At 54.9% G+C, this 27,135-nt stretch overlaps 5 protein-coding genes across 5 annotated transcripts; 3 read left to right on the forward strand and 2 right to left on the reverse strand.

The window, feature by feature from the left end:
- Positions 1–1,603: 1,603 nt before the first annotated feature.
- Positions 1,604–5,106, reverse strand: ENH_00055660 (hypothetical protein, conserved; the record flags this gene model as incomplete). The annotated part of the gene is made up of 6 exons (XM_013581604.1): positions 1,604–2,008; positions 2,372–2,834; positions 3,031–3,213; positions 3,425–3,518; positions 4,094–4,166; positions 4,399–5,106. The coding sequence occupies 6 exons, from the start codon at positions 5,104–5,106 to the stop codon at positions 1,604–1,606; spliced, it is 1,926 nt and encodes a 641-aa protein (XP_013437058.1).
- A 2,668-nt stretch (positions 5,107–7,774) lies between these two features.
- On the forward strand, positions 7,775–10,182 carry ENH_00055670 (hypothetical protein, conserved; the record flags this gene model as incomplete). The annotated part of the gene is made up of 5 exons (XM_013581605.1): positions 7,775–7,879; positions 8,117–8,223; positions 8,437–8,564; positions 8,872–9,228; positions 9,494–10,182. The coding sequence occupies 5 exons, from the start codon at positions 7,775–7,777 to the stop codon at positions 10,180–10,182; spliced, it is 1,386 nt and encodes a 461-aa protein (XP_013437059.1).
- A 6,330-nt stretch (positions 10,183–16,512) lies between these two features.
- On the forward strand, positions 16,513–17,571 carry ENH_00055680 (hypothetical protein, conserved; the record flags this gene model as incomplete). Its single annotated transcript, XM_013581606.1, has 1 exon — positions 16,513–17,571. The coding sequence occupies one exon, from the start codon at positions 16,513–16,515 to the stop codon at positions 17,569–17,571; it is 1,059 nt and encodes a 352-aa protein (XP_013437060.1).
- Positions 17,572–22,433: 4,862 nt separating this feature from the next.
- On the forward strand, positions 22,434–23,783 carry ENH_00055690 (hypothetical protein, conserved; the record flags this gene model as incomplete). The annotated part of the gene is made up of 1 exon (XM_013581607.1): positions 22,434–23,783. The coding sequence occupies one exon, from the start codon at positions 22,434–22,436 to the stop codon at positions 23,781–23,783; it is 1,350 nt and encodes a 449-aa protein (XP_013437061.1).
- Positions 23,784–26,463: 2,680 nt separating this feature from the next.
- ENH_00055700 (Ras family domain-containing protein, putative) lies at positions 26,464–26,997 on the reverse strand (the record flags this gene model as incomplete). Its single annotated transcript, XM_013581608.1, has 1 exon — positions 26,464–26,997. One exon carries the CDS (start codon positions 26,995–26,997, stop codon positions 26,464–26,466), a length of 534 nt encoding a protein of 177 aa, XP_013437062.1.
- Positions 26,998–27,135: the final 138 nt, after the last annotated feature.

Below are 27,135 nucleotides of genomic sequence, written 5' to 3' on the forward strand. Positions count from 1 at the left end.
TTCTGCCTCTGGCTTTCCAAACCCTAAACCCTAAACCCTAACCCTTCAACTCTTGCCATTCCCGCCGGCAGAGCGACTCGACGCGGCTCCGAGCTGCACGGCAGTCCCCACCCTAGGGTTTAGGGTTTAGGGTTTAGGGTTTAGGGTTTAGGCGGCAGCTGCAGCAAGACAAACAACCTTTGCTGCTTCCCACACTTGTCTCTGGCCCTAGCAGCTGCATGCACTTGCGGGAAAGGCATTAAATGGAGAATTAAATATTAAATGGAGGTTTAAAAATAAAAAGAGATAAAAGTAAATTAAATAAATAAATAAAAAGAAAATAAAAGTCCAAACAATTCCAAATAAACCCTCAAGGCCTTACCACTCCTGCAGCAGCAAAAGCTGCACACAACCTTCGGTGTGGGGTGCTGCGCTGCAGCAGCAAAACTTTGCTGCAGCAGCAAAATGAAACATGCTGCTGCAGCAGCATATTGTGCTGCTGCAGCTGCAGCTGCTGCCGCTGCAGCATACTTCGCTGCTGCAGCAGCAGCAGCAGCGAAGTATGCCGCAGCAGCAGCAGCAGCACAATAAGCTGCAGCAGCAGCAAAACCGGATATTTTCGGGGTATTACACCGGGTCCCATTGACAAAAAGACTAAGACAAATATATTTATTTAAAATAGATTTTGGACAAATATATTTATTTAAAATAGACTTATTTTTCCTCAAGTGCATTTGTGCAAAAAGAAGAAACAAAGATCACATTTGCATGTTGGAATGAAGAATACTTGGGCCGGGGAGGTGTACGTACACCCCACGTTGCCACGAAAAGGTTCATTTATTTATTTATTTATTTATTTATTGATTTATTTACTTTATTTATTATTTATTTGTTTGTATTCAGTTCTTTGTTGCTTAAGAAGGCCTTTAAATGGATATAAATAAGTAAATATGAATATAAGTATTCATTTAAAAAATAAAAATGTAAGTTTGTGCTCAGGTGTATGTACACTGCAGTAGCTTAGTAGTGCATCTCTGGTGTACGTACACTTGATCGCATGCAAATGCGCAATTTTTCTCCTTTTTCTCCATTTGCTCTTCAAATATATTTTTGGTTTTCTTCTTTTTTTATAAAAAGACTATTAAAGAAGTCAAAAAGGGCATTTTAGTCTGCTTTTTTGCATGCGTTCAGGTGTACATACACCTCACAGCAAGTGCCCCCGCACAAAATAGTAGGGCACCAGCAACTTGCATTTATTTGCGTTTTAGACTAAATAATTGAATTTATTTATTTTATTTAATATTATATGCAATTTCTGCTCTTTTAAAGACAAATTTACTGCTCAAATGGACTTTTTTTGCATGCATGCACTTCCTCTATTTAATCCAACTCTTTATTGCATTGCCACTTTTCTCTCCATTTGTTTATTACTGGTCACTTATTACTCATTTGTTTGTTTTTGTTTAATTACTTTTTTATTTACTGTTCCATCATTTGTTTCCACGGGGCCCCCGTGGGGGCCCCCACACAAATGGCAACCAGCAGCTGCAGCAGCACTAGCTGCAGCACCAGCAGCTGCAGCAGCTGCTGCAGCAGCACTAGCTGCAGCACCAGCAGCAGCAGCCTAAACGATAACAGTGGAATATTTCTGTCTCCTTCTCTCCCTGCAAGCTGTCAAAGCCTCAGCCAGCCGCATTACCTTCAGGGGGCCCCCAGGGGGGCCCCCCAGACCATCTACGTGGGGGGCCCCAGGGGGGCCCCCAGAAGACCCTTTCGGTTGGCCCTCACAGCTCCCCACAGAGCCGCTCCCAGGGGGCCCCCCAGGGGGGCCCCCAGGGGGGCCCCCAGGGGGCCCCCCAGGGGGGCCCCCAGCAAGGGGGGCCCCAGAGGGGGCCCCAGAGGGGCCCCTAGGGGGGGGCCCCTGGGGCTGGGGCCCTGTGTTTGAGTTGACTTTTGAGTGGGCGAATTCATCAACAAATGTTTCCGCGAATTCGCAGCGTAGAAGATCTGCTGCTGCTTCGTCGATTGCCTAAAAGAAATAAAAAGAAAAAAGGAATTAAAAGATAATAAAAATAAAAAAATAAAAAGAAAAATAATAAAGAGCGACAAAAACAAAGAAAGAAAGACTTCTGCTGCTGCCCGCTGAGGCTGCGCTGAAGAAGGAACTGCAGGCCCTAAACCCTAAACCCTAAACCCTAGACCCTAAACCCCAAACCCTAAACCCTAAACCCTATAGGCTAGGCCTCGAGTACTTGTAACTACTTGCGCAGCTCTAGGCCCTGAAGCTCACAAACCCTAGACCCTGAGTCCTGCCTACGCGCTGAGCCCCAAGCCCTAAACCCTAAACCCTAAACCCCAAACCCTAAACCCTAAACCCCCGGCAGCGGTTTACCTGCGCCTGCTCCAGAAGCGCTGCTGCAGCGGGCCTCACAGCAGCAGCATGCTGCAGCACGCGAGCTGCTGCTGCTTTTTTCAAAATTAATTTAATTAACTTTTCATTTTCAAGATCTTCCAACTCTCCTGCTGCAGGCTCTCCCCCCAAACCCTCAGGCAGCAGCAAAAACAAATAAGGTGCAGCAGCAGCAGGAAACAAACGCTCCTGCAGGCTTTGGGGGGCCCCACAGGGGGCCCCCATGCCTACGGGGGCCCCACTGGGGGCCCCCATGCCTGCGGGGGCCCCACTGGGGGCCCCCATGCCTACGGGGGCCCCACTGGGGGCCCCCGTGCCTGTGGGGGCCCCCTGTGGGGCCCCCTTTTGTGGGGTTTCTTGAGAGGGGGGGCCCCCAGGGTTTGCATTAGAAGAGGCCCCTTCGTTCAGGTCGCATATGGCTATTGGTAGGTCTATGCCGTGGGTCCTGCAAAAACCAAACCCTAAACCCTAAACCCTAAACCCTAAACCCTAGAATGCGTCGCGTTCTTGGAGGGTTTGGGGCAACGCCTGAGGGTTTGAAGCGCGGGTCCAGTGCAGCGTGCCTGCCGAGCCGCCAGCAGCTGAACCCCAAAGCTCAGGGCCTAGGGTTTAGGGTTTAGGGTTTAGGGTTTAGGGTTTACGCGAGGAGGGCCGCTACTTCGGCGAAGAGGCAGGCAGCAGTGGAGGCCCCGAAAGCAGCAGAATTCAGCAGCAGCAGCAGCACTTCAAAAGGCTGTTCTATTAACTCTTTAATGGAGTTAAACTGCAGCAGCAGCAGCGGCGGCACCAGCAGCTGCTGCTGCAGCTCCCGAGACAAAGCAGCGCTGCAAGCAAACCCCAAACCCTAAACCCTAAACCCTAAACCCTAAACCGTGGTTTCCGCGCCGTCGCGCCTGCGCGCCAGTTGCATGTTTAGCAGAGCTTTCCGTTCATGCTGCCTCACCTCAACCCCCCCACTCTAAACCCTAAACCCTAAACCCTAAACCCTAAACCCTAAACCCTAAACCCTAAACCCTAAACCCTCGGCAGACGCACGAGTTCTGCTGCCGCTCCTTCAGCTTCTTGCAGTGGTACTTCGCGAGAACCATTGGCGTTGCCAGCAGACACCCGAAGAAAAGCCACGGCAGCACTGCACAGCAAAACCCTAAACCCTAAACCCTAAACCCTAAACCCTAAACCCTAAACCCTAAACCCTAAACCCCGGGCCATAAACGCGAAGTCTAACTCTGGAGAGGCGGCGTCCCGTTTGTTTCATGGATGACTTGACAAGCACCGGTGAAAGCAACACCTAAATTCAAATGAGGGCTTAGGGTTTAGGGTTTAGGGTTTAGGGTTTAGGGTTTAGGGTTTGGCTTGCCCGCGAAGAGTATCTGAAAACGCTGCTCCTCTCTAGTCAACTTGTGCGGCTCCAGCAGCAACGCGCTCGGGTCTCTGGGGGGCAAGTAACGGTCTACAATGCCGCCTGCAGGCCAAACCCTAAACCCTAAACCCTAAACCCTAAACCCTAAACCCTAAACCCTAAACCTTGAAGCGTAAACCTCACTTTGGATGAGGGCTCACACAGCCACTTGGGCAGTCTCTGAGACAGCTCTTTCTAGGGTTTAGGGTTTGGCTTTCAAGGCTGAGAGCTTTCCTCTACAGGCTTGCGGCCTAGGGTTTAGGGTTTAGGGTTTAGGGTTTAGGGTTTTGGGTTTAGACACAAACCGGGGAGGGTCAGTCCCTGCTCAGTCTGGGCGCGAAGCGCAAGAGCTTCAGCCTCTGCCAGCGTCCTCGGCGCCTGAAAAACCCAAAACCTAAACCCTAAACCCTAAACCCTAAACCCTAAACCCTAAACTCTAAACCCTAAACCCTAAGCCCTAAACCCTAAATCCTAAACCCTGAAACCCTAAATCCTTAATCCTTCGCTGGAATCCTGAACCATGCAGGCAAGTCACTAGGCCTCAGGCTACTGTTACAGCATTTAGGGTTTAGGGTTTAGGGTCTAGGGTTTAGGGTTTAGAATGAATTACCTGAAATGGCGCTGCGTTGGTCTCCTTCTCCCTCTCCACCAAAGATGAAAGTGTCCGAGCTGCAGGGGGCCCCCAAGGGGCCCCCAGGGGGGCCCCTAGGGGGCCCCCCAGGGGGGCCCCTAAAGGGGCCCCCAAAGAGGCCCCTAAGGGGGGCCCCAAGGGGGCCCCCAAGGGGGCCCCTAAGGTGGCTCGTAAAGGGCATTTCACGGGGGGCCTCCAGGTGGTCTCTGGGGGGCCCCAAGGGGCCCCCTCCAGACCCTGTGGGGGGCCCCAAGGGGCCCCCTCCAGACCCTCTGGGGGGCCCCTGGGGGCCCCCCTTTGGGGCCCCCATGGCCTTCTGTGGGAGAGGCAGCAGCGGGGGGCCCCCCGGCTGAGCTGTAGAGACACCCCAGAGCTCAGCATACACCCCAAATGCCCCCTTAAGGGGCCCCTGGCTAGGGGCCCCTGGGGCCCCAGGGGCCCCCAGGGGGGCCCCTCGGGGGGCCCCCCGGGGCCCCTCGGCTGGGGGGGTCCTTGGGGGCCCCCCGGACGAAAGAGGCGCTGCAGGGGAGCAGACGCCACTGCTGCTGCTGCTGCTGCTGCTGCTGTTGCTGCTGCTGCTGCTGCTGCTGTTGCTGCTGCTGCTGCTGCTGCTGTTGCTGCTGCTGCTGCTGCTGAAGGGGAAGGAGGGGCAGCTAGCTTTTGCTGCTGGGCCTCGGAGGTGTACATACACCCGCCCTGGGCAGCAGCAGAGCAGCAGCAAACCCCCAGTTGGGGCCTGGGGGCCCCCAGGGGGGCCCCCAGGGGGGCCCCTGGGGGGCCCCCGCCCGAGGGGGCCCCCAAGAAGGGGCCCCTTGATAGGGGGGGCCCCCTAAGCAGCAGACGGCTGTGCATGGGGGCCCCCTGGGTTGCTGCTGCTGCAGAGAAAGGCCACGAGCAGGCGGCCCGGGGCCCCGCTAGGGTTTAGGGTTTAGGGTTTAGGGTTTAGGGTTTGGCAGGGCCATGAAGAATAGGCGTAATGAAGCAGTTTCTGGAAATTAGGAAAAAGACAAAAAACAAAAATAAAAAATGTCGGCAGCAGCGCCGCCGGGGCCTCGATTTCGGGTGTACGTACACCTCAAGTCCCTGGCTCTCCCCAGGGCCCCATTATCATTTTTTTATTTTTATTTTTATTTTTATTTTTATTTATTTTTATTTTTATTTTTATTTTTAAAAAGCAACACTCTTCCCAAGAGTTCCCTATCATTGGGGGCCCCACAGCCCACGAGGCCTGGGGTGCCGGGGGGGCCCCTGGGGCCCCCAGGGGCCCCAGGGGCCCCGGGGGCCCCCAGGGTCCTCTGGGGGCCCCTTGAAGGGAATCTGAAGAAGCCACTTGGGGGCCCCCGGGGGCCCTTCAGGGGCCCATGGGGGCCCCCTAAAGGGCCCCCATAGATGTGGGTAAAAAAGAAAATAATTTGAATTAAATGTTGCAGCCTGTACCCTGAGGTGTATGTACACCACAGGACTTGTGCAAAAGCTGAAACTGAAAATTCATTTCCTCAAAATATATTTTTCAAAATCTCAAAATCTCCTTTTCCCCTCTGTCCCCCACCGCGTGCCTCTGTTGCAATTCTTGAGGGCCCCTCAGGGGCCCCCCGAGAAGGGGCCCCCGGGGGGCCCCTCTTTGCGGCCCCTGGGGGGCCCCGGGGGGGCCCCTGGGGGCCCCCAGGTCCCCTCAGCAGATATTTCTGTAGGGCTTTCAAGGCAGCCTTCAGGGGGCCCCAGGGCTTGTAGAGGAGCCCCCCGAGGTCACTTCAAAGGGTACTGGGGGCCCCCAAAAATGCATGCAAAAGAGGCCCCGGGGGCCCCCTGAGGGGGTTTTAGGGGCCCCTAAGGGGGCCCCCACTTGCCATCCCTCCATAGGGCCTCAGGGAGGCCCTTGGGGGCCCCCAAAAGGGGCCTCAGCGGCGTGGTAGGGGCCCCAAAACTAAACCCTAAACCCTAAACTCAGCTACTAACCGCAGCCACTAAACCCTAAACCCTAAACCCTAAACCCTTGGCGTTAATTACGCTGCCTTCGCCCTCGAGGCAGTGCAGCAAAGTGTATATACTGTGAAGCAGATCTTCTCTGCTCCAGGGCACCAGCTAGCTAGCTAGCTGGCTAGCTAGCTAGCTAGCTAGCTAGCCAGAGAGTTAGGCTAGCTGTAGAGCTAACCATCGAGCTAGCTGGCTAGCTAGCTAGCTAGCTAGCTAGCTAGCTAGCTAGCTAGCTAGCTAGGTGGCTGGCCAGCTAGCTAGCTAGCTGGCTCGTTAAAGACAGAACTAAGCTAGGTAGTCAATAGGCGAGCGCGGATACATTAGCCCAGAGGATCAAACTGCTGGCTAGCTAGCTAGCTAGCCAGCTAGCTAGCTAGCTAGCTGTCGACCCATTAAACCCCGTTACGGTGGCTAGCTAGCTAGGCCGCTAGTCACCTAGCTAGCTGGGTAGCTAGTCACCGATTTGCACACATTTCCGCTGTCCGCCAGCTGGCTAGCCAGCTAGCTAGCTAGCCAGCTAGCCATCGACAATAGCGCAGCGGATTCCTGGGCCAAAGATGCAGCAGCAACTTCTTGCTGCAGTTCTGCTGCTGCTGCTGCTGCTGCTGGGGTTGCTGGGAGCAGCCCCCGTTCGGGTGTACGTACACCCGGCGGGGAACGCGCTCTCTCCATTTTGAAATTTCGCAAAACGGGAAAAAGCCGAAATCCCCAAACCCTAAACCCTAAACCCTAAACCCTAGCAGTTGCTGGGCGGCACAGTTTGCCGTGCAAGGCTCGCTGGGGGCCCCAGGGGCCCGAGGCGTGCGGGTGGCGGGGCCCCCTGGTTTGTGTGTGTTTGCGTGTCAGTGCGGCTCCGCTTTGAAATAAATGAAAAGTAAATTCAAAATAAATCCCAAATAAATAAATGATTGACGTTTGAGGCGAAACGCCGGTTGGTTTGGCGATGTGTGCAGGCCGCAGTAGCTGAGGTGTACGTACACCTCAAGTTGTGGGTCATCTTCGCGCGTTGTTTGTCCGATTTCGAAGTTGTTTAGTTTTTTTGAGTCAAATTTCTTTAATTAAAGTTATTTTTAATTCAAAATTTAAAGGCCTTTGCGGAAAAGCGGCAGTGGCAAACCCTAGACGGTCCGCGCCGCCGCACCGGCTGCTCCGGCGGCGCCCGCGAGGGTTTAGGGTTTAGGGTTTAGGGTTTGCGAGAAAGCCCATTGAAATGGGGCTTTTCCGATGGCAAAGAAAACCCTTTCCGCCTCTTTCTTTGCCTGTCGTGGCCCCTGGGATTTCAGGTGTACATCCAGCTCCCCAGCGCGCGTCTTGTTGGGGATTTTTGTCTTTTTGCAATTCCAGAAATCATAAATTCAAATTCAAACAAAGTTTCGAAAACATGCAAGAAGAACAACTCCGAGAAGACGAAGAGGTCGAGGCCCTGGGCGCCTCCATTGACTACGTCGGACAGACCATTGAAGCCAGCAAAGTCAAGTACCAATGGGTGCCAAACCCTAAACCCTAAACCCTAAACCCTAAACCCTAAACCCCAAACCCTAGGCTCTAGATCGCAGCTGGGTCTGCAGCCCGCCGCAAACCCCAAACCCTCGTCGTTTCGCTCTTCGTCGCCCTTCGCCTGCTTGTGAAATGTGGCTGTCGGCGCAAAGGGTTTGGGGCTGCGGCTAGGGTTTAGGGTTTAGGGTTTAGGGTTTAGGGTTTAGGGTTTGGGGTTTGCGAATAGCACTTCCGCATCGCGGGCGTCAACCACCGAGTCGAGTTCTTCCACTCGAAAATTTCCGGCAGAAAGAAAATCCTGATGGACGGCCAGCTGATCTACGCCCAGCAGCAGTAAACCCTAAACCCTAAACCCTAAACCCTAAACCCTAAACCCTAGCCAGCCCACAGAGCCTCCTCCCCTGCTTCTTTTCCGCTGCTTCCTTCGCCGCGCCCCCGTCGCCGCGAGGCTATTCAATTAAATTAAATAAATTAATTAATTAAATAATTAATTTAATTAATTAATTAATTAATTAATTAATTAATTTATTTATTTATTTATTTCAGATTAAGGTCTGCGGGCTTCGAACACAGCTGGCCGCTGCAGGGCCATCTCCTCAGCCTCATTTATGAGCCCCACCTCCAGGCCTTCGCTTTGAGGGTCAACGGGCTCAGCTTTCAGCTCTTCTACAGGCGTGCGTCCTAGGGTTTAGGGTTTAGGGTTTAGGGTTTAGGGTTTAGGGTTTAGGGTTTAGGGTTTGGGGTTTTGGGTTTGGGGGTTAGGGTTTGGGGTTTGGGGTTTGGGTCTGAGGATCTAGGTAGTCGGGGTCTTGGCTCCGGGCTGCTGAGGGCGGGGTCTAGTGTCTAGGCTCTAGGGTTTAGGGTTTAGGGTTTGGAGCTTAGGGTTTAGGGTTTGGGGCTTGGGGTTTAGAGTTCACGGTTCAGGGTTTTGGGGTTTAGGGTTTAGGGTTTAGGGTTTGTCGCGGCTTTGCTTTCGTGCAGCCGGAACGATCCTGGACCCTCAGTACGATGCATCGCTCTACAGGGATCCCCCATCTGCGTTTGCTGCTGCTGCTCCTGCTGTTGCTGCTGCTGCTGCTGCTCCTGTTGCTGCTGCTGCTGCTCCTCCTGCTGCTCTTCCTGCTGGTGCAGCAGCTGGGCAGTCCCAGCAGCAGCAGCAGCAGCAAATGGCTAGCCGCCGCAGGCAGACAGATCAACTGCCCTACCAGCAGCAGCTGCCGCAACCGCAGCAGCAGCAGCAGCAGCAGCAGCAGCAGCAGCAGCAGCAGGCTGCTGCAGCAGACCCGGTGGCCCTCCCTCTTTCTGCGAACAAAAGTTTGGAGGAAATCGATCTTTTAGGTCAGCTCAAATGAGATGTTGATTTGCTGCTGCTGCGCTGCATGTTCGTGCTTTGCTGCTGCAGTTGTGCTGCTGCTGCTGCAGTTGTGCTGCTGCTGCTGCTGCTGTGCTGCTGCTGCTGCTAGCACCATTCCTCGTCGCGGCTGCTGCTTTTGCTGCTCCTATAGCTTCTGTGGCTGCTGCCGCCTCCTCCACTGCTCAGCTGCCACTGCTCTTGCTGCTGCTGCTGCTGCTGCTGCTGCTGCTGCTGCTGCTGCTGCTGCAGACTTGGCGGCCTCCTCTGGGTCTCCGTCGCCGCGGGGGGGGGGCCCCTCTGCTGCAGCAACTGCCACGGGGGGCCCCTCATCTGCTGCGCACTTGACGGCCTCGGGGGCCCCCAGTTCGGATGCAGACTTGGAGCAGCTAAATGCAACTTATTGGCTCGAGGGGCCCCCCACTCCGGACTTCCTGGTACCCAAGGGGCCCCCGGAGGGGCCCCTGGGGGGCCCCCCTGAGGGGCCCCTGCCGGGGCCCCTAGGGGGCCCCCCTGAAGGGCCCCTACCGGGGCCCCTGGAGGGGAGCGCGGGCGGGGCCCCAGGGGGGCCCCTAGAAGGGTACAGGGGAGGGGCCCTAGGGGGGCCCCCCTGGGGGCCCCAGGGGCCCCTGCAGCTGCCGCAGCCGAGCCAAAGCCCTCAGAGCTGCAGCGGGAGTCCCCTCGCAACTCAGCCAATACTGCAGCAGCAGCAGCAGCAAGGCAGCAGCAGCAGCAGCAGCTTCTCCAGCTACGGCACGTGGGGGCCCCCAGGAGGCCTCCAGAGGGCCCCCGAAGGGGGCCCCAATAAGGGCCCCAGAGGGGCCCCTGCAGGCTGTGGGGCCCCCACGGATGAAAAGCTGTTTGCCGATTTGATGGACTTGGCGTCTGACAAGTTGAACATTTCACTGTCCCCTCGGCGACAGAAAAATCCCAAACCCTAAATTAGGGTTTAGGGTTTAGGGTTTAGGGTTTGGGGTTTGGAAACTGAGCCGCGGCCCGCACTGCGCTGCAGAAAGCAGCAAGAGGCCCTTTTGCTGCGCTGTGCTCCGGGTGTACGTACACCCCGCGAGGTGTACGTACACCTGGGAGGTGCGCAGACACCTCAGCAGGTGTACGTACACCGCAACTGCAGCCAGGCTCTTCATATCTTTGAAAGCTTTCCTTTTACTCTGTAGGCCTTGCGGCGATTAAGCCTCGAGAAAGAGACAAACCGCCAGGGCTTAGGGATTAGGGTTTAGGGTTTAGGGTTTAGGGTTTAGGGTTTAAGGCTTCGCTTTGGGCTTCGCTGACGGACGGCCTCTCAGCAGCAGCCGGAAAGCTAAAAGGCAGTAAGAGGGGGCTAAGGCCCTCCACACCTGCTGTTGCTGCTGCTGCTCGCTGCTGCTGCTGCTGCTGCACGCTGCTGCTGCTGCTGCTGCACGCTGCTGCTGCTGCTGCTGCTGCTCGCTGCTGCTGCTGCAGTGCAGCAGCACTTGGCCAGCGCTGCAGCTACAAAGCCATTAGCTTTGCCCATATTATTCTGGCCCCTAGAAAGAGTGTTCCCACAGCTAGCCGCAGCTAGCTGCAGCTAGCCACAGCTAGCCACAGCTAGCCACAGCTAGCCACAGCTAGCCGCAGCTAGCTGCAGTTTTCTCTGCCTAGAGGCTCTGGGCCAGCGAGTTGGAAGCAGCAGTAAATTGATTTATTTGAACTGCATTTAAAGGGACTTGTAGTTATCTTTTATTGCATTTATTAATGCAATAAAAGATAACTTTTTAGATTATCCGAAATAAATAAAACCCGACTTTTTGGCTGCAATAATTCGTTAGGGTTTGCGGAAGAGTGCAGCGCCGGCGTTTAGGGTTTAGGGTTTGCAACCGCTCTTTTGGGGTTTGCGGCTTAGAGTTGAACGCCCGGGCTGCGCAGCCGCAGCGCTGAACTTCTCGAGTTTTAAAGTTTCTTTATAATTCATTTATTTAAATCTTTTTTTATTTTTAGAAAGAAGTTTTGGAGTTCTTTGTAGAGGCGTGGAGGCTGTCGGCGTTCGCCGCGGCGGGAGCCCACTCATGCAAGTTGGTGTGCGTTTTCTCGCGATCTCGGGGAAAAACCGCCAAAAACTGAACAAGTTTTCATAAATTAAAAGATCTGTTCAAAAGAATTAAAAGATCGGCTCAAAAGAACTGCAGAAAAGGCGAAACGGCGGTTCTTTTTGCTGCGGTCGTTGGGGTGTACGTACACCGCGAGACAGTGAACGCCCGCTGCGTTGCGCCGCAGCAGCCTCGAGGGAAAACGGGTCTGTCTTTGCCTTCCTGAACTCCATTTTGTTCTCTTTTTTCTTAAAATGAATTGTTTTTATTAATTCAACTTTAAAAGGATAAAACTTTCCTGTTTCCCCCGCGGTTTCCGCTGCCGCCGCCCAGCCCGGGCAGCCTGTCCGTTGCCCATCGACGCAAGACGGCGAGCGGCCCCTGGGAAGATTCCGCGGAAATCTTCCGCAATAAATGTTAAATATAAATATATAAAGACTTTAAAGTCTTTTATTCTTCTTTTTTTACTTTTCTGCGTTTTTTTGAGCAATTGAGTGCACAGAACCCGCGGATCGGGTGGCACTGCAGCAGCAGGAGCTGCAGCAGATCCGCGCAGATGGACTGAAGTGAAAAGCTCTTCTTTTCCTTTTTGTTTGATTTATTATTTCCAATTTCCTCTTTGCTGCAGCTAGAAGTCTGCAGTTTGCATTAATAGATCGGGCTGAGGCAGCAGCAGCAGCCGTGGTGGCGGCTGCTGCATCGGAGAGCAACCAGCCCTGTGGTCCACTGGTCACGCTGCAGCAGCGCAGCAGCCCTTCGCCGTCCTTAAGCAGCGGCTGCAGCAGCAGCACCTGCACAGCAGCAGCAGCGGCGGCAGCAGCAGCGGCTGCAGCGGCAGCACCTGCACAGCAGCAGCAGCGGCGGCAGCGGCTGCAGCAGTAGCAGCAGCTGCACAGCAGCGGCAGCAGCAGCAGCTGCTGCTGCAGCTGCTGCTGCTGCTGCTGCGCCTCCGCGCCGAAACCCGCAGCAGCCGCGAGGCTGCTGCTGCAACAAAGCTAGGGTTTGGAGCAGCAGCTTAAACTGAAATGGCAGTCTCTGATTTAGAGTATATGGAATTAGGGTTTGTGGAAAACCCTCGCCGCCCCCCTTCGTGCTCTTCTCACTTGCGGGCTGTTGTTTCCGAGCTCGATGTCATTATCAAAGACCTAGAAGGTAAACCCTAAACCCTAAACCCTAAACCCTAAACCCTAGGACCTGCACCCTAGACCCTAAACCCCCGGGAGCCAAGCTCCCCTCAAAACGAGGGCCCTAAAGCCTGAAGGACTGAAACGCACGCTGAACCCTAAACCCTAAACCCTAATCCCAACGCTGAAGACAACCCTAAACCCTAAACCCTAAACCCTAAACCCTAGAGACCTTTGAGGCACCCTAAACCCTGAATTCCACATTCCATTGCTTGCATTGTGTGCCCTGTCGTATTTCCCACTGAAGTAGAAAGCGCACTCGTGGCCATTCGGTTTAGGGTTTAGGGTTTAGGGTTTAGGGTTGAGCGTCTAGGGTTTAGGGTTTAGGGTTTAGGGTTAGGAGTGGGGCTTGAGCTTCCACTAGGAACACTTACATGCACGAAGCTGCGCACTGAACACGGCAGTAGTATCAGTATTAAGGGTTTAGGGCTTAAGATCTAGGGTTTAGGGTCTAGGCATTAGGGTTTAGGGTTTAGGGTTTAGGGTTTAGGGTTTAGGGTTTAGGGTTTAGGGTTTAGGGTTTAGGGTTTAGGGTTTAGGGTTTGGGGTTTAGGGTGTGTCGCAAGGGCTGAAGGGCCAAGTGAGCTGCCTGCAGCAGCCGCAGCAGAAGGGTTTGGAAGGCCAAGGAGTTGAAAAAGAAAAAGAAAAAGAAATTAAAAAAGAAGTTGAAAAAGAAGTTGAAAAAGAAATTGAAAAAGAAGTTGAAAAAGAAATTAAAAAAGAAATCGAAAAAGAAATCAAAAAGTGTTTAAAAAGGTCTGGAGAACTTCACCAAAAGTGGCTCCTCGAAGTGGGGGTTTTGAGCGCCGACTTGAAGCGCCTCAACGCAGAAGGTAAAACCCTAAACCCTAAACCCTAAACCCTAAACCCTAAACCCTAAACCCTGACTGCGAGTGCTGGAGCCGGCCTCTGCCTTCTTTCCCTTTCTCCCTTTGCGCTTGCCTGCGGCGGCTGCAGTTGCTGCTGCTGCAGTTTGCTGCTGCTGCAGTTGCTGCAGTTGCTGCAGTTGCTGCTGCTGCTGCAGCTGCAGCAGCAGCAGCAGCAGCAGCTCGGCGCATGCAGAGCCTCTATAAACGCAGTTTCTTTTGCAACTGAGGCAGCTTTGGTTAGCAGCAAAAGCAAAGAAGAAAAGTTTGGAAAAGTGTCGAAACCCTAAACCCTAGGGTTTAGGGTTTAGGGTTTAGGGTTTACCTTTTAAAGTGCTGCTTGCAGATTTGCTGCAGCTGCGGGGGCTGCTGGCCCGCCAGGGCTCGCAGCTGCATGCACTTGAGGGGGACTTTGGGGCTTTCCGGGCCAGCAGCGCAGCAGCAGAGGAGCAGCTGCTGCTGCTGCGGGCCAGCAGCGCAGCAGCAGAGGAGCAGCTGCTGCTGCTGCGGGGCGCCCTGGGGGACCTCGAGCAGCAAATGGGCCTCGAGTGCAGCAGGAAAAAATCCCAAGAAGAAAAAGACCAAAAGAGACTTCTTGCTGCTGAGGCAAGACTTTTTAATTCTTTTTTTCCTTTTCAAATCCATTATTTAATTCTTTTCTCAAAATGTCTTTTGTGAACTACATGCAGCAGCAGCAGCAGCAGCAGCCGCAGCAGCAGCAGCAGCAGCAGGCTGCTGCAGCGGCGCACAGCAGCAGCAGCAGCAGCAGCAGCCGCAGCAGCAGCAGCAGCAGGCTGCTGCAGCAGCGGCTCGGCTCACTAGGCTTTGCTGCAGCACTTTTGCTGCTGTTTACCAAAACCCTTTCTTTGCTGCTGCTTCCTTTGCTGCTGCTCGCAGGAGGCTTTGGAAGCATTAAGAGAAGAAGTTGCTGCTTTAAAGAAAAACTGTTCTCAGATTTTTGTCTCTTTGAAAGAACTCAGCAGCAGCAGCAGCAGCAGCAGCAGCAGCAGCAGCAGCAGCACAGCCGAAGCAGCAGCGATGCAGCAGCAGCTGCAGCAGATACGCGCACAGGCTCAGCAGCAGGCCGCCCAGATCCACCAACTGCAAAAAGCTGTAAGCTCTAAACCCTAAACCCTAAACCCTAAACCCTAAACCCTTTATCCCGGCTAAGAGCCCTGACCTTAAACCCTAAATCATCATCTTCACACTGTGAAACCTGAGCCCTAAACCCTAAACCCTGAATGGGAGTGAAAGGCACCGCGCTGGCTGGCTACAGGGTTTAGGGTTTAGGGTTTAGGGTTTAGGGTTTAGGGTTTAGGGTTTAGGGTTTATGCGTGGGTGGAAGGGGCAAGAAGTGGATTTGCTGCTGTTAATGGTGGACGCAGTAAAGGCAGCAGCAAAAAGGAGTTTTTGCAATTTTTTTATTTTTCGATTTATTTATTTAATTCATTTAAATTTTTTTGCATTTATCCCTTTTATCTCTTTTTCCTCTTTTGTCTTTTTTCAATAATTTGTCTCTGATCTTTGCCCATTTATTTCGGCTCAAAATTCTCTTTTTCGAAATCTTTTTGCTGCTGCTGCTGCTGCTGCTGCTGCTGCTGCTGCTGCTGCTGCTGCTGCTGCTGCTGCAGGCTAAAGCTCCGGACTTGTCGAGAGTTGTTGAGTTTCGACAACTGAAAGAAGATTTCCAAAACTTGACAAAAAGTGTTCAAAAGCGCCAGGTGGACATACACCCCGGCAGCCAGCAGTGCATGCATGCGCTGGGGTGTATAGGCAGCTCTGCATGCATGCGCTGGGGTGTATAGGCAGCTGCACTTGCTGCAATTTTGACTTTTTTGCCTTTTTTGTTTCTTTTTGTTGCATTTTTGTAATTCATTTAGTCTTATCTTCTTTAATTAACTTATAATTATTTATTTATCTCTCTTTTTCTATTTAACTTCTTTATTTTTCGCCTTTTTGCTGCTCTCTTGCTGCAGCAGCAAGCCGCTTCGCAGGAAGCCGTGGAAGAAGTCAAAGAAGAAATGCAAAAGATCAAAACTGAACTGGACCTCGTAAAGGTGGGGTTGTTGTTTTTCTGCTGCAGCAAAACCCCAAAAGAGCGGTTTATTTGCTGCTGCCTCCGCAGCAGCCGGCCCCGCTTTCGCACCCTAAACCCTAAACCCTAAACCCTAAACCCTTTTTTGTGTTTTTGTAGGGCGCTAAGCTGCGTGCCATTCAGTCCAGCGAAAAGGCTTCTGCCGGCGTCGGCGACTTGGCCAAATCTATTCAGGCGCTGCAGGTAACTAAAGGGCTAGGGTTTAGGGTTTAGGGTTTAGGGTTTAGGGTTTAGGGTTTGCAGTCTACTCAGGTGCTTCAGGTAGAAGCAGGGTCCACGCTTCAGGGCTTAGGGTTTAGATACAGTTGGAAGCTGCAGATAACAAAAGGGTTTAGGGTTTAGGGTCTAGGGTTTAGGGTTTATAAGAAAATTTGGGAAATTATTTTTAACTTAACGAAGTGGCTTAGCCTTTAGCAGCCTTTTTAGGGTTTAGCGAACAGTCGAGGGTTTATCGAAATCGAGGGTTTAGAAAGCGGTTTAGGGTTTGGAAAACGGCCGAGGGTTTAGGGTTTAGGAAGTGGTTTGGGGTTTACAAACCCCTCTAGGGTTTAGCAAACAGTTAAGCAAAAGCAAGAAATAAAATGAGTGAAGGAAGATTTGAAAGAAAAAGAAAACAGACGGAGCTGCCTATACACCCCAGCAGCTGTACGTACACCCCAGCAGCAGCGCGAGCTGCCTATACACCCCGTTGCTGCTGTTCTGTCTGCAGCAACAAATTGATTTCCTCGCGAGCAAACAAGTGCGCAGCAATTAATTAATTTAAATTAATTAAATTAAAACAATTATTTGAAATAAATTGATATATTTTGCCTTTTTATTCAATTAAAAAGCCTCTCCATCCACTCTGCTGCATGCGCATGCAGGCGCATGCACAAAAGCCTATAAAGGCAATTAGAATTATTTTTAAATCAATTTTTAAAATTTAAAAATCCATGTTTAAACAGAAGAGCTGCATGCTGCATTTACTTTGTTTTTATTTTATTTTTGTTTGATTTTTATTTTTATTTTATTTTGTTTTATTTTTTATTTTTATTTTTCCCAAACTTCTCTGCAGCACCGAATGAAAGTTGCTATTGAACAGCTCAAGAGCTCTCGCTGGCCCGCGGAGGTTTCTCCCCAGCTTTCAGCTCGGCTAGCTGCTGCCCGCAGCAGCAGCAGCAGCAGCAGCAGCAGCAGCAGCAGCAAGTTCTCCCCTCACACCGTCAGTAACAAGCTGCTGCTCCTGCAGCACGGGAGCAAGCGGCAGCAGTCGCAGCAGTACACAGAGTACATGCAGCAGCAGCAGCCGGCGCAGCAGGAGCAGCAGCTGCAGCACGTGCAGCAGCAGCAGGATCAGCAGCAGCAGCAGCACACGCAGCAGCAGCAGCAGTTGCTGCCGCAGCAAAGCCCTGCCACAAACGCAGCGCCGGTCGAGAAGGCTGCTGAGCAGCAGGCGCCGTCTCAAACCACTACAGCAGCAGCAGCAGCAGCGCCAGCAACAGCAGCAGCAACAGCAACTACAGCGCCAACAGCAGCAGCAGCAGCTGCTGCTGCTGCTGCTCTCGTCAGCCCGCCCAGAAGCCCTCCGGACAGCGGACGTGCTGGAGGTGCAAAGACACCGCAGCAGCTTTCCAGCCGCAGATCCTTCCTGCAGCAGCAGCAGCAGCAGCAGCAGCAGCAGCAGCAGCAGCAGCAGCAGTTTTCGCCTTCGCCCAGAACCCCCAGCACGCCCCCCACCTTCTCTCGCCCGACGCTGCAGAGCCCTCACCACAAGGGCCATCCTGTAAGGCGATACAGCAGCGCGGGTGCTGCGCAGCAGCGGCAGCAGCAGCAGCAGCAGCAGCAGCAGCAGCAGCAGCGGCAGCAAGAACCCGCCCAGCAGCAGCAACAGCACCAGCACCCGCAGCAGCAGCATCTGGATTTGTCCCAGAAACGGCGCGTCAATTCCACTCATCACGTAGCCCAGCAAGCGCAGCACAAGCAGCAGCAGCAGCAGCAGCAGCAGCAGCAGCAGCAGCAGCAGCAGCAGCAGCAGCAAGGCCAGCCCGTCTCTGCGGAAATCAGTGAGCTTCCCGATGTTTCTCTAAATTCTTTTTCTGCATTAAATATAAAGGACCTTCTGAGCCAAAGAAATGTCTAAAGAATATTTCTTTGCCCGCATGCACTTGCCCTGCGCTGCTGCTGCTGGCAGCAACCTGGGGGGCCCCTGGGGGCCCCCCGGGGGCCCCTCAAGAGTCTTTGGCTACATATATGTTGCGCATGCATTTGCTTTGAAGTGCTGCTGCTGGCAGCAAGCTGGGGGGCCCCTAGGGGCCCCATATATATATATATATGTATATAATATATATATATATGTATATATATATATATAATATATAATATATATATGTATATGTATATATACACATAATATATATATATTTTCGTATATATACATATTTATATATTATATATGCAATTGTTTTACTTTGCTGCTGCTGGCTGCAGGCTTGAGGGGCCCCCAGGGGGCCCCCCAGGGGGCCCCCCAGGTGTCTCTGTCTCCCTTACGGGCGCCGTCTGCCCTTCGGTCTTCCCGTGCTGCTGCGTCCCCAAACAGCAGCAGCAGCAGCAGCAGCAGCAGCAGCAGCAGCAGCAGCAGCGCAGCGCGAGTGTCTTTCAAGAACACGCCGGAGACAAGCCCGCGCGAGGCGACGGAGACAGACACAGAAGCGGAGACCGAAGCAACAGCAGCAGCAGCAGCAGCAGCAGCAGCAGCAGCAGCAGCAGCAAAAGAAGAGACAAAAGAGCAGCAGCATGCAGCAGCATTCTTGCGGGACTTCATCAGCTCTTTTGCAGGAAGAGCTCTTAAGAGAAACAGCAGCAGCACAGCTGCGCAGCGAGGAGACAGTCCCTTCAGGCCTCTCACGGGCTTCTTCCATTCTGCTGCTGCTGCTGCTGCTGCTGCTGCTGCCACGCCCAGCAGCACCAGCTACGGCAGCAGCAGCAGCAGCAGCAGCAGCAGCAGCGCCTACGGCAGCAGCAACAGCAACGGCTACGGCGGCAGTAACAACGACACTTACGGCTGCAGCAGCAACAGCTACGCGAGCAGCAACAACAACGGCTACAGCAGCAGCAGCAGCAAGGGCTATGGCAGCAGCAGCAGCAGCAACAACTACAGCAGCAGCAGCCAAATGCTGAGCGGCTCACCCCACTCTTCGGCGCGCTTGTGGTATCAGCAGCAGCAGCGGCAGCAGCACTGCCTGCTGCAGCAGCAGCAGCTACAGCCGCAGCAGCAGCTCCAGCAGCAGCAGCTACAGCCGCAGCAGCAGCTCCAGCAGCAGCAGCTTCATCAGCAACAGTTCCAGCAGCAGCAGCTCCAGCAGAAACAGTTCCAGCAGCTGCAGCTCCAGCAGCAGAGGCGGGGGCAAGAGCAGCAGCAACAGTTCCACCAGCTTCATCAGCAGGGGCAGCAGCAGAACTTTCAGCAGCTCCAGCATCCACAACTGCAGCAGCAGCAGCAGCAGCAGACTCAGCTACAGCAACAGCAACAAGCGTTGCAGCTGCAGCTGCAGCAGCAGCAACTGCAGCAGCAGCAGCAGCAGCAGCTGCAGCAGCAGCAACTGCAACTGCAGCAGCAGCAGCAGCAGCAGCAGCAGCAGCTGCAGCAAACAGCAGCAAGCCTGCCCCAGTTTCGAAGCAAAGAGAAGCCAAATGGAAAGGAAGAGGAAGCAGGCCGCCAAGGGCTCTCTTGGGCAGCATCACACAGTGCTGAGGCGCCCAGCAGCAGCAGCAGCAGCAGCAGCAGCAGCAGCAGCAGCAGCAGCAGCAGCAGCACGAGAACCGACAGCAGCACAGGGATACTTTCTGGGGAGTCCCCCCTCAACTGTCCCCAAAGTCCCGCCCCTTTTGCTGCTGGCCGCTTTTTTATCCGCCACGTGGGCGAAGACCCCCTGGCAGCAGCAGCAGCAGCAGCAGCAGCAGCAAGAGCGGCAGCAGCAGCAGCAGCAGCGGACGCGTAGCAGCGCCTTCCAGAGAAAGTGCGCACATGCAAAGGCAGCACTGAGCCCCAAACCAAGCAGCAGCAGCAGCAGCAGCAGCAGCAGCAGCAGCAGCAGCAGCAGCAGCAGCAGCAGCTGGCTTTGAAGAGCTAGAAAGATGCAGTGGCAGCAGCTCTCTCCGAGGTGTACGTACACCCGAGGAGCCTGCAGGCCCCCCTGTCTTCCGCTGAGGTGTACGTACACCCCTGCTGTACGTGCAGCCTCCAGGTGTACATACGAGAGACTGCATGCAGCTGCATGCAGCAGCTGCATGCAGCAGCTGCATGCAGCAGCTGCATGCAGTCTCTCGAGGTGTCTGGCGAGCTCTGAGGTGTATCGGCAGCTCCAAGTGTGTCCCTCTTGAGGTGTACGTACACCTCAGAGCCGCCGGAGGGCCTTCGCCCTTCCAGCGGCGCGCTGGGGTGTACGTACACCCCAGAGGTGCATGCGCTCTGGAGGTGTATGTACACCCCAGAGGTGCATGCGCTCTGGTATACGTACACCCCAGAGGTGCATGCGCTCTGGTGTACGTACACCCCAGAGGTGCATGCGCTCTGGAGGTGTACGTACAGCCCAGCGGCAGCCGCTGAGGTGTACGTACACCCAGTTGTCCGCTGGGGTGTACGTACACCCGAATCTCCGCGCCACTGAGGTGGCTGGGCGCCCTTGAGGTGTACGTACACCCCAGCAGCCGCTGGGGTGTACGTACACCTCGAGGTGTCTGTACACCCCAGCAGCCGCTGGGGTGTACGTACACCTCGAGGTGTCTGTATACCCAGCAGCAGCTGTGGGGTGTACAGACACCTCGAGGTGTCTGTACACCGCGTCGACCGCTCGAGTGTATGTGCACCTTGAGGTGTACGTACACCTGCTGTGGGGCCCCGGCCGCAGCCCGCAGCCCCCAGAACTGCTTTTGTACAGTGAACTGTGCAAGGGTTTTCAACAGTCTACGAGGGTTTAGGGTTTAGGGTTTAGGGTTTAGGGTTTAGGGTTTAGGGTTTACTAGAGGGCACTAGGGGAGTTCAGGGGCTTCTCGGAACCTCGAAAGCAGCAAAGAAACTCTGCAGCAAAGCTAAGTCTAACTCCTGGGCCTCAGTTGCTGCTTCTGAGACCTGCCCCTGCTGCTGCTGCTGCTGCTGCAGCTGCTGCTGCTGCTGCTGCTGCAGCAGAAGGTCTTGCTGTTGAGGCTTTCTCCTGCAGCAAAATAGGCCTTTGCCCAAATGCCAGCCCTCCTTGCCACAGGTATCTGCAGCACGGTGAACCCTTAGCAGCAACAGCAGCAGCAGCAGCAGCAGCAGCAGCAGCAGCACAGACAACACACCCAAGAGGGGCCCCCACGCCTGGGGCCCCGGGGGCCCTAGGAGCTACTGATAGTAAGCGGGAAGCCACAAAGTCCCTTTTGCTGCTGCTGCTGTGAGGTGTTTTGCTGCTGCTGCTGTGGGGTGTTTTGCTGCTGCTGCTGTGGGGCGTTTTGCTGCTGCTGCTGTGGGGTGTTTTGCTGCTGCTGCTGTGGGGTGTTTTGCTGCTGCTGCTGTGGGGTGTTTTGCTGTTTTTGTTCTTCTGGGTGAAATGCACTGCAAACCCCCAAAGAGGGTTCTCCTCTGCTAAACCCTAAACCCTAACAAGACCCCTAGCGGAAACCCTAAACCCTAAACCCTAGAAATGCGCAGCAGGCTCTGCTCTGCTAAATCCTAAACCCTAAACCCTAAACGGCAGGCCCTACGCCCTGAACCCAAACCCTAAACCCTAAACCCTAAACCCTAGAATGGCGCAGCAGGCCCGCATCAGTAGTATCGGCTTTAAAACGTGCTAGGGTTTAGGGTTTCGTCAGTTGCTAGGGTTAAGGGTTTCTGCAGTTGCTAGGGTTTAGGGTTTCTGCAGTTGCTAGGGTTTAGGGTTTCTGCAGTTGCTAGGGTTTAGGGTTTCGTCAGTTGCTAGTGTTTAAGAGTGTTAGGGTTTAGGGTTTAAGGGGGAAGCGAGGCGGGTCACTTGCAGCTTTTTGCACATTAATTTGTATCTTTTAATTTATTTTTTTGTTTTTGTTTTTGTTTGTGTTTAGGGTTTAGGGTTTAGTGCATTTGCATTTAGATCCATTACTCTTAGTGAAACGAGGGTTTATAGAATTGAGGGTTTAGGGTTTACAGCTCGGAGTTTAGGCTTCCAATGGGAAATCTAGCATCCAGCGTCTAGGGTTTAGGGTTTAGGGTTTAGGGTTTTTAGCTTTAGGGTTTACGACAGTGCCTCAAGTCGAGTTTGTGTTAGGAGGCGGAGTAAAGCCTAATGGGCTAGGGTTTAGGGTTTAGGGTTTAGGGTTTAGGGCACAATTTTGTGTATTGAATTGATTTAATTTTTTGAATTTAAATAAAATGATATTTCGAAGTTCAAAAGACTTCCAGTTTCACTGCGCCGCTCTCGGGTGTACAGACACCTGGAGTTTGCGGCTCGATGGGTTTCGGGGCTGCAGCTGCTGTCGGCGTTCAGATTTATAAAAGTACTTCGGAAAAGTTATTTAATTTTTATTTTTATTTTCTTTTTTATTAATTTATTTTCTTTTTTATTACTTTCATCCAGAATCTTCCGCTCGGGTGTACGTACACCGCGGTTCACGTTCCGCGGACGGCGTCAAGTTTGAACTTCTCACTTTTGAACAGTTCTCGCATTTCCTTGCAGTAAATCTGCTGCAAATGGATTAGTTTTTCTCCTTTTTTATTTTATTTGTAATGTTTTGCATTTAAAACAGTTTCAACTTCGATGTCTGCTGCCAAAAAAGCCTCACATCCATTTCCAGCCGTGGACAGCGCGCCTTCGTTTCTGCTGCAGCTGCCCAGATGCTGCAGGATCTCACTTGAAGACAGCAGCAGCAACAACATCTGCAGCTGCTGCAGCGGGAGCAGCAGCAACTGCAGCAGCAACAGCAGCAGCAACTGCAGCAACTGCAGCAGAAGAAACCAGATCTCCAGCATCAAGGACACGCGGAACTGCAGCGATGCCAGTACCAGCTGAAACAAAAGCAGCAGCAGCAGCAACAACAGCAACTTCACCAGCATCAGCAGCACCAACAGCAGCAGCAACACACGGAGCAGCAACAGTAGCAGCAGCAGCAGCAACAGCAACAACAGCAACAGCAGCAGCAGCAGCAGCAAACCAAAGCATAATATTTGTTGCTGAGGCTGCGCTGCCCTCCCCAGGTTCAAACGAACTTTTCTGTAGGCCTTTGTGGCTGCATTCGGATTTTTGTGTAGAAGAGCAGCACGGAGCCACCTGCTGCAGCAGCAGCCCAGCCACAAACTGCAGCAGCAGCAGCAGCAGCAGCAGCAGCAGCAGCAGCAGCAGCTGCGACCCTGTGGTCTCCGTGAGCGCGTTTGAGGACACTTTAGTTCTGAGCACTCGGCACTCTGTCTTTGTGTATTTGAGGGAGCTAGAGGCAGCACAAAGAGAGCCAGCAGCAAACACAAAGCAGCAGCAGCAGCAGCAGCAGCAGCAGCAGCAGCAGCAGGAGCCGCAGCAGCAGCGTGCGCGCTGCAGCTGCGCGCTGCCTGCGCGGGTGTGTTACTGCGTGCCGACTGAGGTGTCTGTACACTCGGTGGCCTGCGGCTGGAACCACATTTTGCTGCTGAGTGAAGATCATTTTATTTATTCTTTTGGATGCAATGAAAAGGGACAGTTGGGGGACAGCAGCAGCAGCAGCAGCAGCAGCAAATTCGTAAGAGCAGCAGCAGACTACAGCGCCTTCAGGCCCACCTGCGTCCTCGCCGGCGGCGACTTCTCCGTGGCCCTCTGCGAGCCAGCAGCAGCAAACAGCAGCAGCAGCAGCAGCAGCAGCAGCAGCAGCAGCAGCAGCAGCAGCAGCAGCAGCAGCAGCAATTGTGCTTTCGTGGGGCTCGAACAAATACGGAGAATTGGGTTTGGGAGTTGTGGGGAGTTCTGTTGCTGCCAGCAGCAGCCCGCGGGTGGCAGCAGCGCGGGGTGTACGTACACCCGAGACCCCACAGCGCGGGCCAGGTGTACGTACACCCGGCGCCTGCGGCGCGCACTGCTGCCTGCTGCTGACAGCAGCAGCAGCAGCAGCAGCAGCAGCAGCAGCAGCAGCAGTTGGCTTCGGCCTCAACACGGGGGGACAAGTAAACCCTTTCCACTTAAGTCCCCGCGAAGACTGTCCCCAAAAGGTCCCTGTGGGGGCCCCCCTGGGGGCCCTCAGCTGCTCAGACTCCCGCGTGCTGGCCCTCGTTGCTGCGCCCCAAACCAGCAGCAGCAGCAGCAGCAGCAGCAGCAGCAGCAGCAGCAGCAGCAGCGGCGGCGGGGGCGGCGCGCAGGAGGCGCTGCCGCAAGTGGTTAGCTGGGGGGTTTCACAGACCTATAAACCCCCGCCCCCTATACCCTATCCTAGGGTTTGGGGGCCCCCAAGACCCGAAACAAAAACCCTAGGGGGCCCCCCGGGGGGCCCCCCTGGAGAGGCCGCTGGGGGGCCCCCAGGGGGCCCCCCTGAGGCCTCTCCAGAGGGGCCCCCGCGGGCCCCTCAAGGAAACGCCCACGCGGGCCCTCAAGGGGGCCCCTCGGGGGCCCCCGAAAGGGCCCCCAAACCCTCGTTGGGGGCCCCCCTAGGGGGCCCCTTGGAGGCCCCCTTGGGGGGCCCCTCGGGGGGCCCCTCGGGGGGCCCCTCGGGGGGCCCCTCGGGGGGCCCCCCTTCAGGTGTTTGTCATTACGTGTGGAGGTGCGAGCCGTGGGAAATAAAGGAAGAGAGCTCAGCAGCAGCAGCAGCAGCAGCAGCAGCAGCAGCAGAAAGTGTTGTGGGGTCTGGGGGCGTGGAAGCAGCAGCAAAAGGGACCAAAAAGGGTCCAAAAGACACATTTGAAGCAGCAAGTGCTGCTGCTGCTGCTGCAGGGGCCCCCCAAGACCCAATCCAAAAAGGGGCAGCAGCAAAAAGAAATAAAGACAAGTCCCCTTTTGCTGCTCTCCCCGGGGTCACCTGCGTGAGGGGCCTCCCGGGCCCCCCAGTTGCTGCAGCAGCAGCAGCAAACGGCAGCAGCTGCGTCATTTGCCAAAACCCTAAACCCTCGCCAAATGAAGGGGCCCTTCTTTGCTTCTGGGGGCCCCCAGAGGGGCCCCCAGGGGGGCCCCCGAGGGGCCCCCCTGGCCAGGCCGGGGCCTCTCGCAGCTCCCTAGTCGTGCGGCTTCCTTCGTTCGCTTGGAAGCAGCAGCAGCAGCAGCAGCAGCAGCAGCAGCAGCGAGGAGTCAGGGTAAATTGGGGGTGTAAGGGAATGTACAAAACGCTGCTGCTGTGGGCAGAAGCAGCAGAACCCAACTGAAGCTGCAGCAAAACAAAGATAAGGGGGGCCCCCCAATAGTATCTGGAAACCCCTGGGGGCCCCTGGGGGCCCCTGAGGGCCCCTGGGGGCCCCTGGGGGCCCCCGCAGCAGCTGGAGGGCTGCTGCTGCGGGGCCCCCAAAGGGTTTGGGGGCCCCTGGGGGCCCCGCTGGGGCTCCTGGGGGCCCTTCTGCAACGAGGGTTTGGACTTTTGTTGAAATTAATTTTGTTTTTTGTTTTTCATTTCATTGGCTTCTCTTTGCTGCAGTCTCGGGTGTCTAGACACCTCAAACTGCCCGCAAGGACCTGTTTGAGGTGTCTAGACACCTGAAGCTGTTTGAGGTGTCTAGACACCAGAAGCCGTAGCAGCAGCACTCAAAAAGTGCAGCAGCAGCAGCACGTGGGAACTGCTGCAGCAGCACGTGAGAACTGCTGCAGCAGCACGTGAGAACTGCTGCAGCAGCACGTGAGAACTGCTGCAGCAGCAGTTAGAAACTGCAGCAGCAGCAGTTGAAAACTCCTACAGCAGCACTTAAAAACTCCCGCAGCAGCACTAAATAACTCCCGCAGCAGCGCGAAACAACTGCTGCAGCAGCACTTAAAAGCTGCAGCAGCAGCACTGAAGAGCTGCAGCAGCAGCACTGAAGAGCTGCAGCAGCAGCACTGAAGAGCTGCAGCAGCAGCACTTCTAAAGCAGCTAAAGGAAGCCCCTAAGGAAGCAAAAGCTGCTGCAGCTTTTGCTGCAGCAGCAGCACTGAAAAGCTGCAGCAGCAGCACTTCTAAAGCAGCTAAAGGAAGCCCCTAAGGAAGCAGAAGCTGCTGCAGCAGCTCAAAGACTTCTTCACTTTTCTTCAACTCCGCAAAAAACAACAAAAGAGTCCAACTAACCAACAACACCAAACGCACTGCCTACAGCCCCAGGGGGGCCCCCTGAGGGGCCCCCTGAGGGGCCCCCTGCGGGGCCCCCTGCGGGGCCCCCTGAGGGGCCCCCTGAGGGGCCCCCTGAGGGGCCCCCTGCGGGGCCCCCTGAGGGGCTCTCCTGAGTCTCCTGAGGCCCCTTGAGGGGCCCCTTGAGGGGCCCCTTGAGGGACCCCTGAGAGGCCTTCCTAAGGGGCCCCTTGACGGGCCCCTTAAGGGGCCCCCTGAGGGGCCCCCCTAAGGGTCCCGTTGAGGGGCCCCCCTGAGGGGCCCCCAGAGGGACCTCCTGAGGCCCTCTTGGGGGCCCCCGCTGGGCAGCAGGGGCCCCTTAAGGTGTGGGTTTAGGTATTCTGGGGGCCCCCCGGGGGCCCCTCGGAGCAGCCGGGGGGCCCCTCTGCTTGTGTGGGGCCCCCGGGAGGGGCCCCCCAGGTTCGCGGGGCCCCTGGGTCCGGAAAAAGGACCCATTTTGTGGAGTTTGTTTGCTTTTGGATTGCAAGAAGACACGAAAAGAAGTCTTGAGTTCTAAAAGCAGTTTTGGGAATTTGCGGAAACTTTTCCTCTGCAGCAGTCGCGGGGCCTTTGTGGGGCGCCGCCGGGTGTACGTACACCCCAACACCGGCGGCGGGGTGTACGTACACCTCAGAAGGCGTGGCTGAGGCGCAGCTTTTTGGAAAGGCAGAAAAAAAGAAAGAAAGAAAGAAAGAAAGAAAGAAAAGAAAAAGAAATAAAGAAAGAAAGAAAAGGAAAAGAAGAAAGAAAGAAAGAAAGAAAAAAGAAGAAGAAAGAAAGAAGACTCAAGCGGAGCCGCAGCAGCCCAGCTTGGTGGCGAGGGGGCCCCCCGGGGGCCCCCCCGGGTCCGCCGTGAGCTGGACGGTGTGGAGGCCCTGTGGCTGCTGCTGCTGCTGCTGCTGCTGCTGCTGCTGCTGGAGGAGTCTGCGGGCGATCATCTGGAAGAGTTGGAGGACATTTTGTCCAGTTTTCGCGGAAGTTTCGAGGAAAAGAAGTCCATTATCGGCAGCAAACTGCCTTGCTGCTGCAGCATCCACCTGCTGCTGCTGCAGCAGATCGGCCTTGTTTGCTGCCAAAGCTATCACCACCCCCGCGTTGCTGCTGAGCCGCAGCTGCTGCACCCACTGCTGCGCACGGCCAAACGATGGACCACTGGTCTGGTCAAAAACGACCACCGCTGCAGCGGCCCCGCGGTAGTACATCGGGGCCAGCGAGGCGAAGCGCTCTTGGCCGGCCGTGTCCCAGATTTCGAACTTCACCGAATTTCCGTCGACTTCGACGGACTTAGCGAAAAAAGCGGCTCCAATCGTCGTCTCCATGGCTTCGCTGAAGCTGTTCTTCACCAGCCGCAGCACGAGGCTGGATTTGCCTACAGAAGCTTCGCCCAGCAGCACGGTCTTGTAGCTGCGAGCTGCTGCTGCTGCTGCTGCTGCTGCTGCTGCTGCTGCGGCGGGGGG

The sequence above is a fragment of the Eimeria necatrix genome, genomic scaffold (genome assembly GCF_000499385.1).
Source record: "Eimeria necatrix Houghton genomic scaffold, Enh_scaff458, whole genome shotgun sequence".
NCBI classification, from domain to species: Eukaryota; Apicomplexa; class Conoidasida; order Eucoccidiorida; family Eimeriidae; genus Eimeria; species Eimeria necatrix.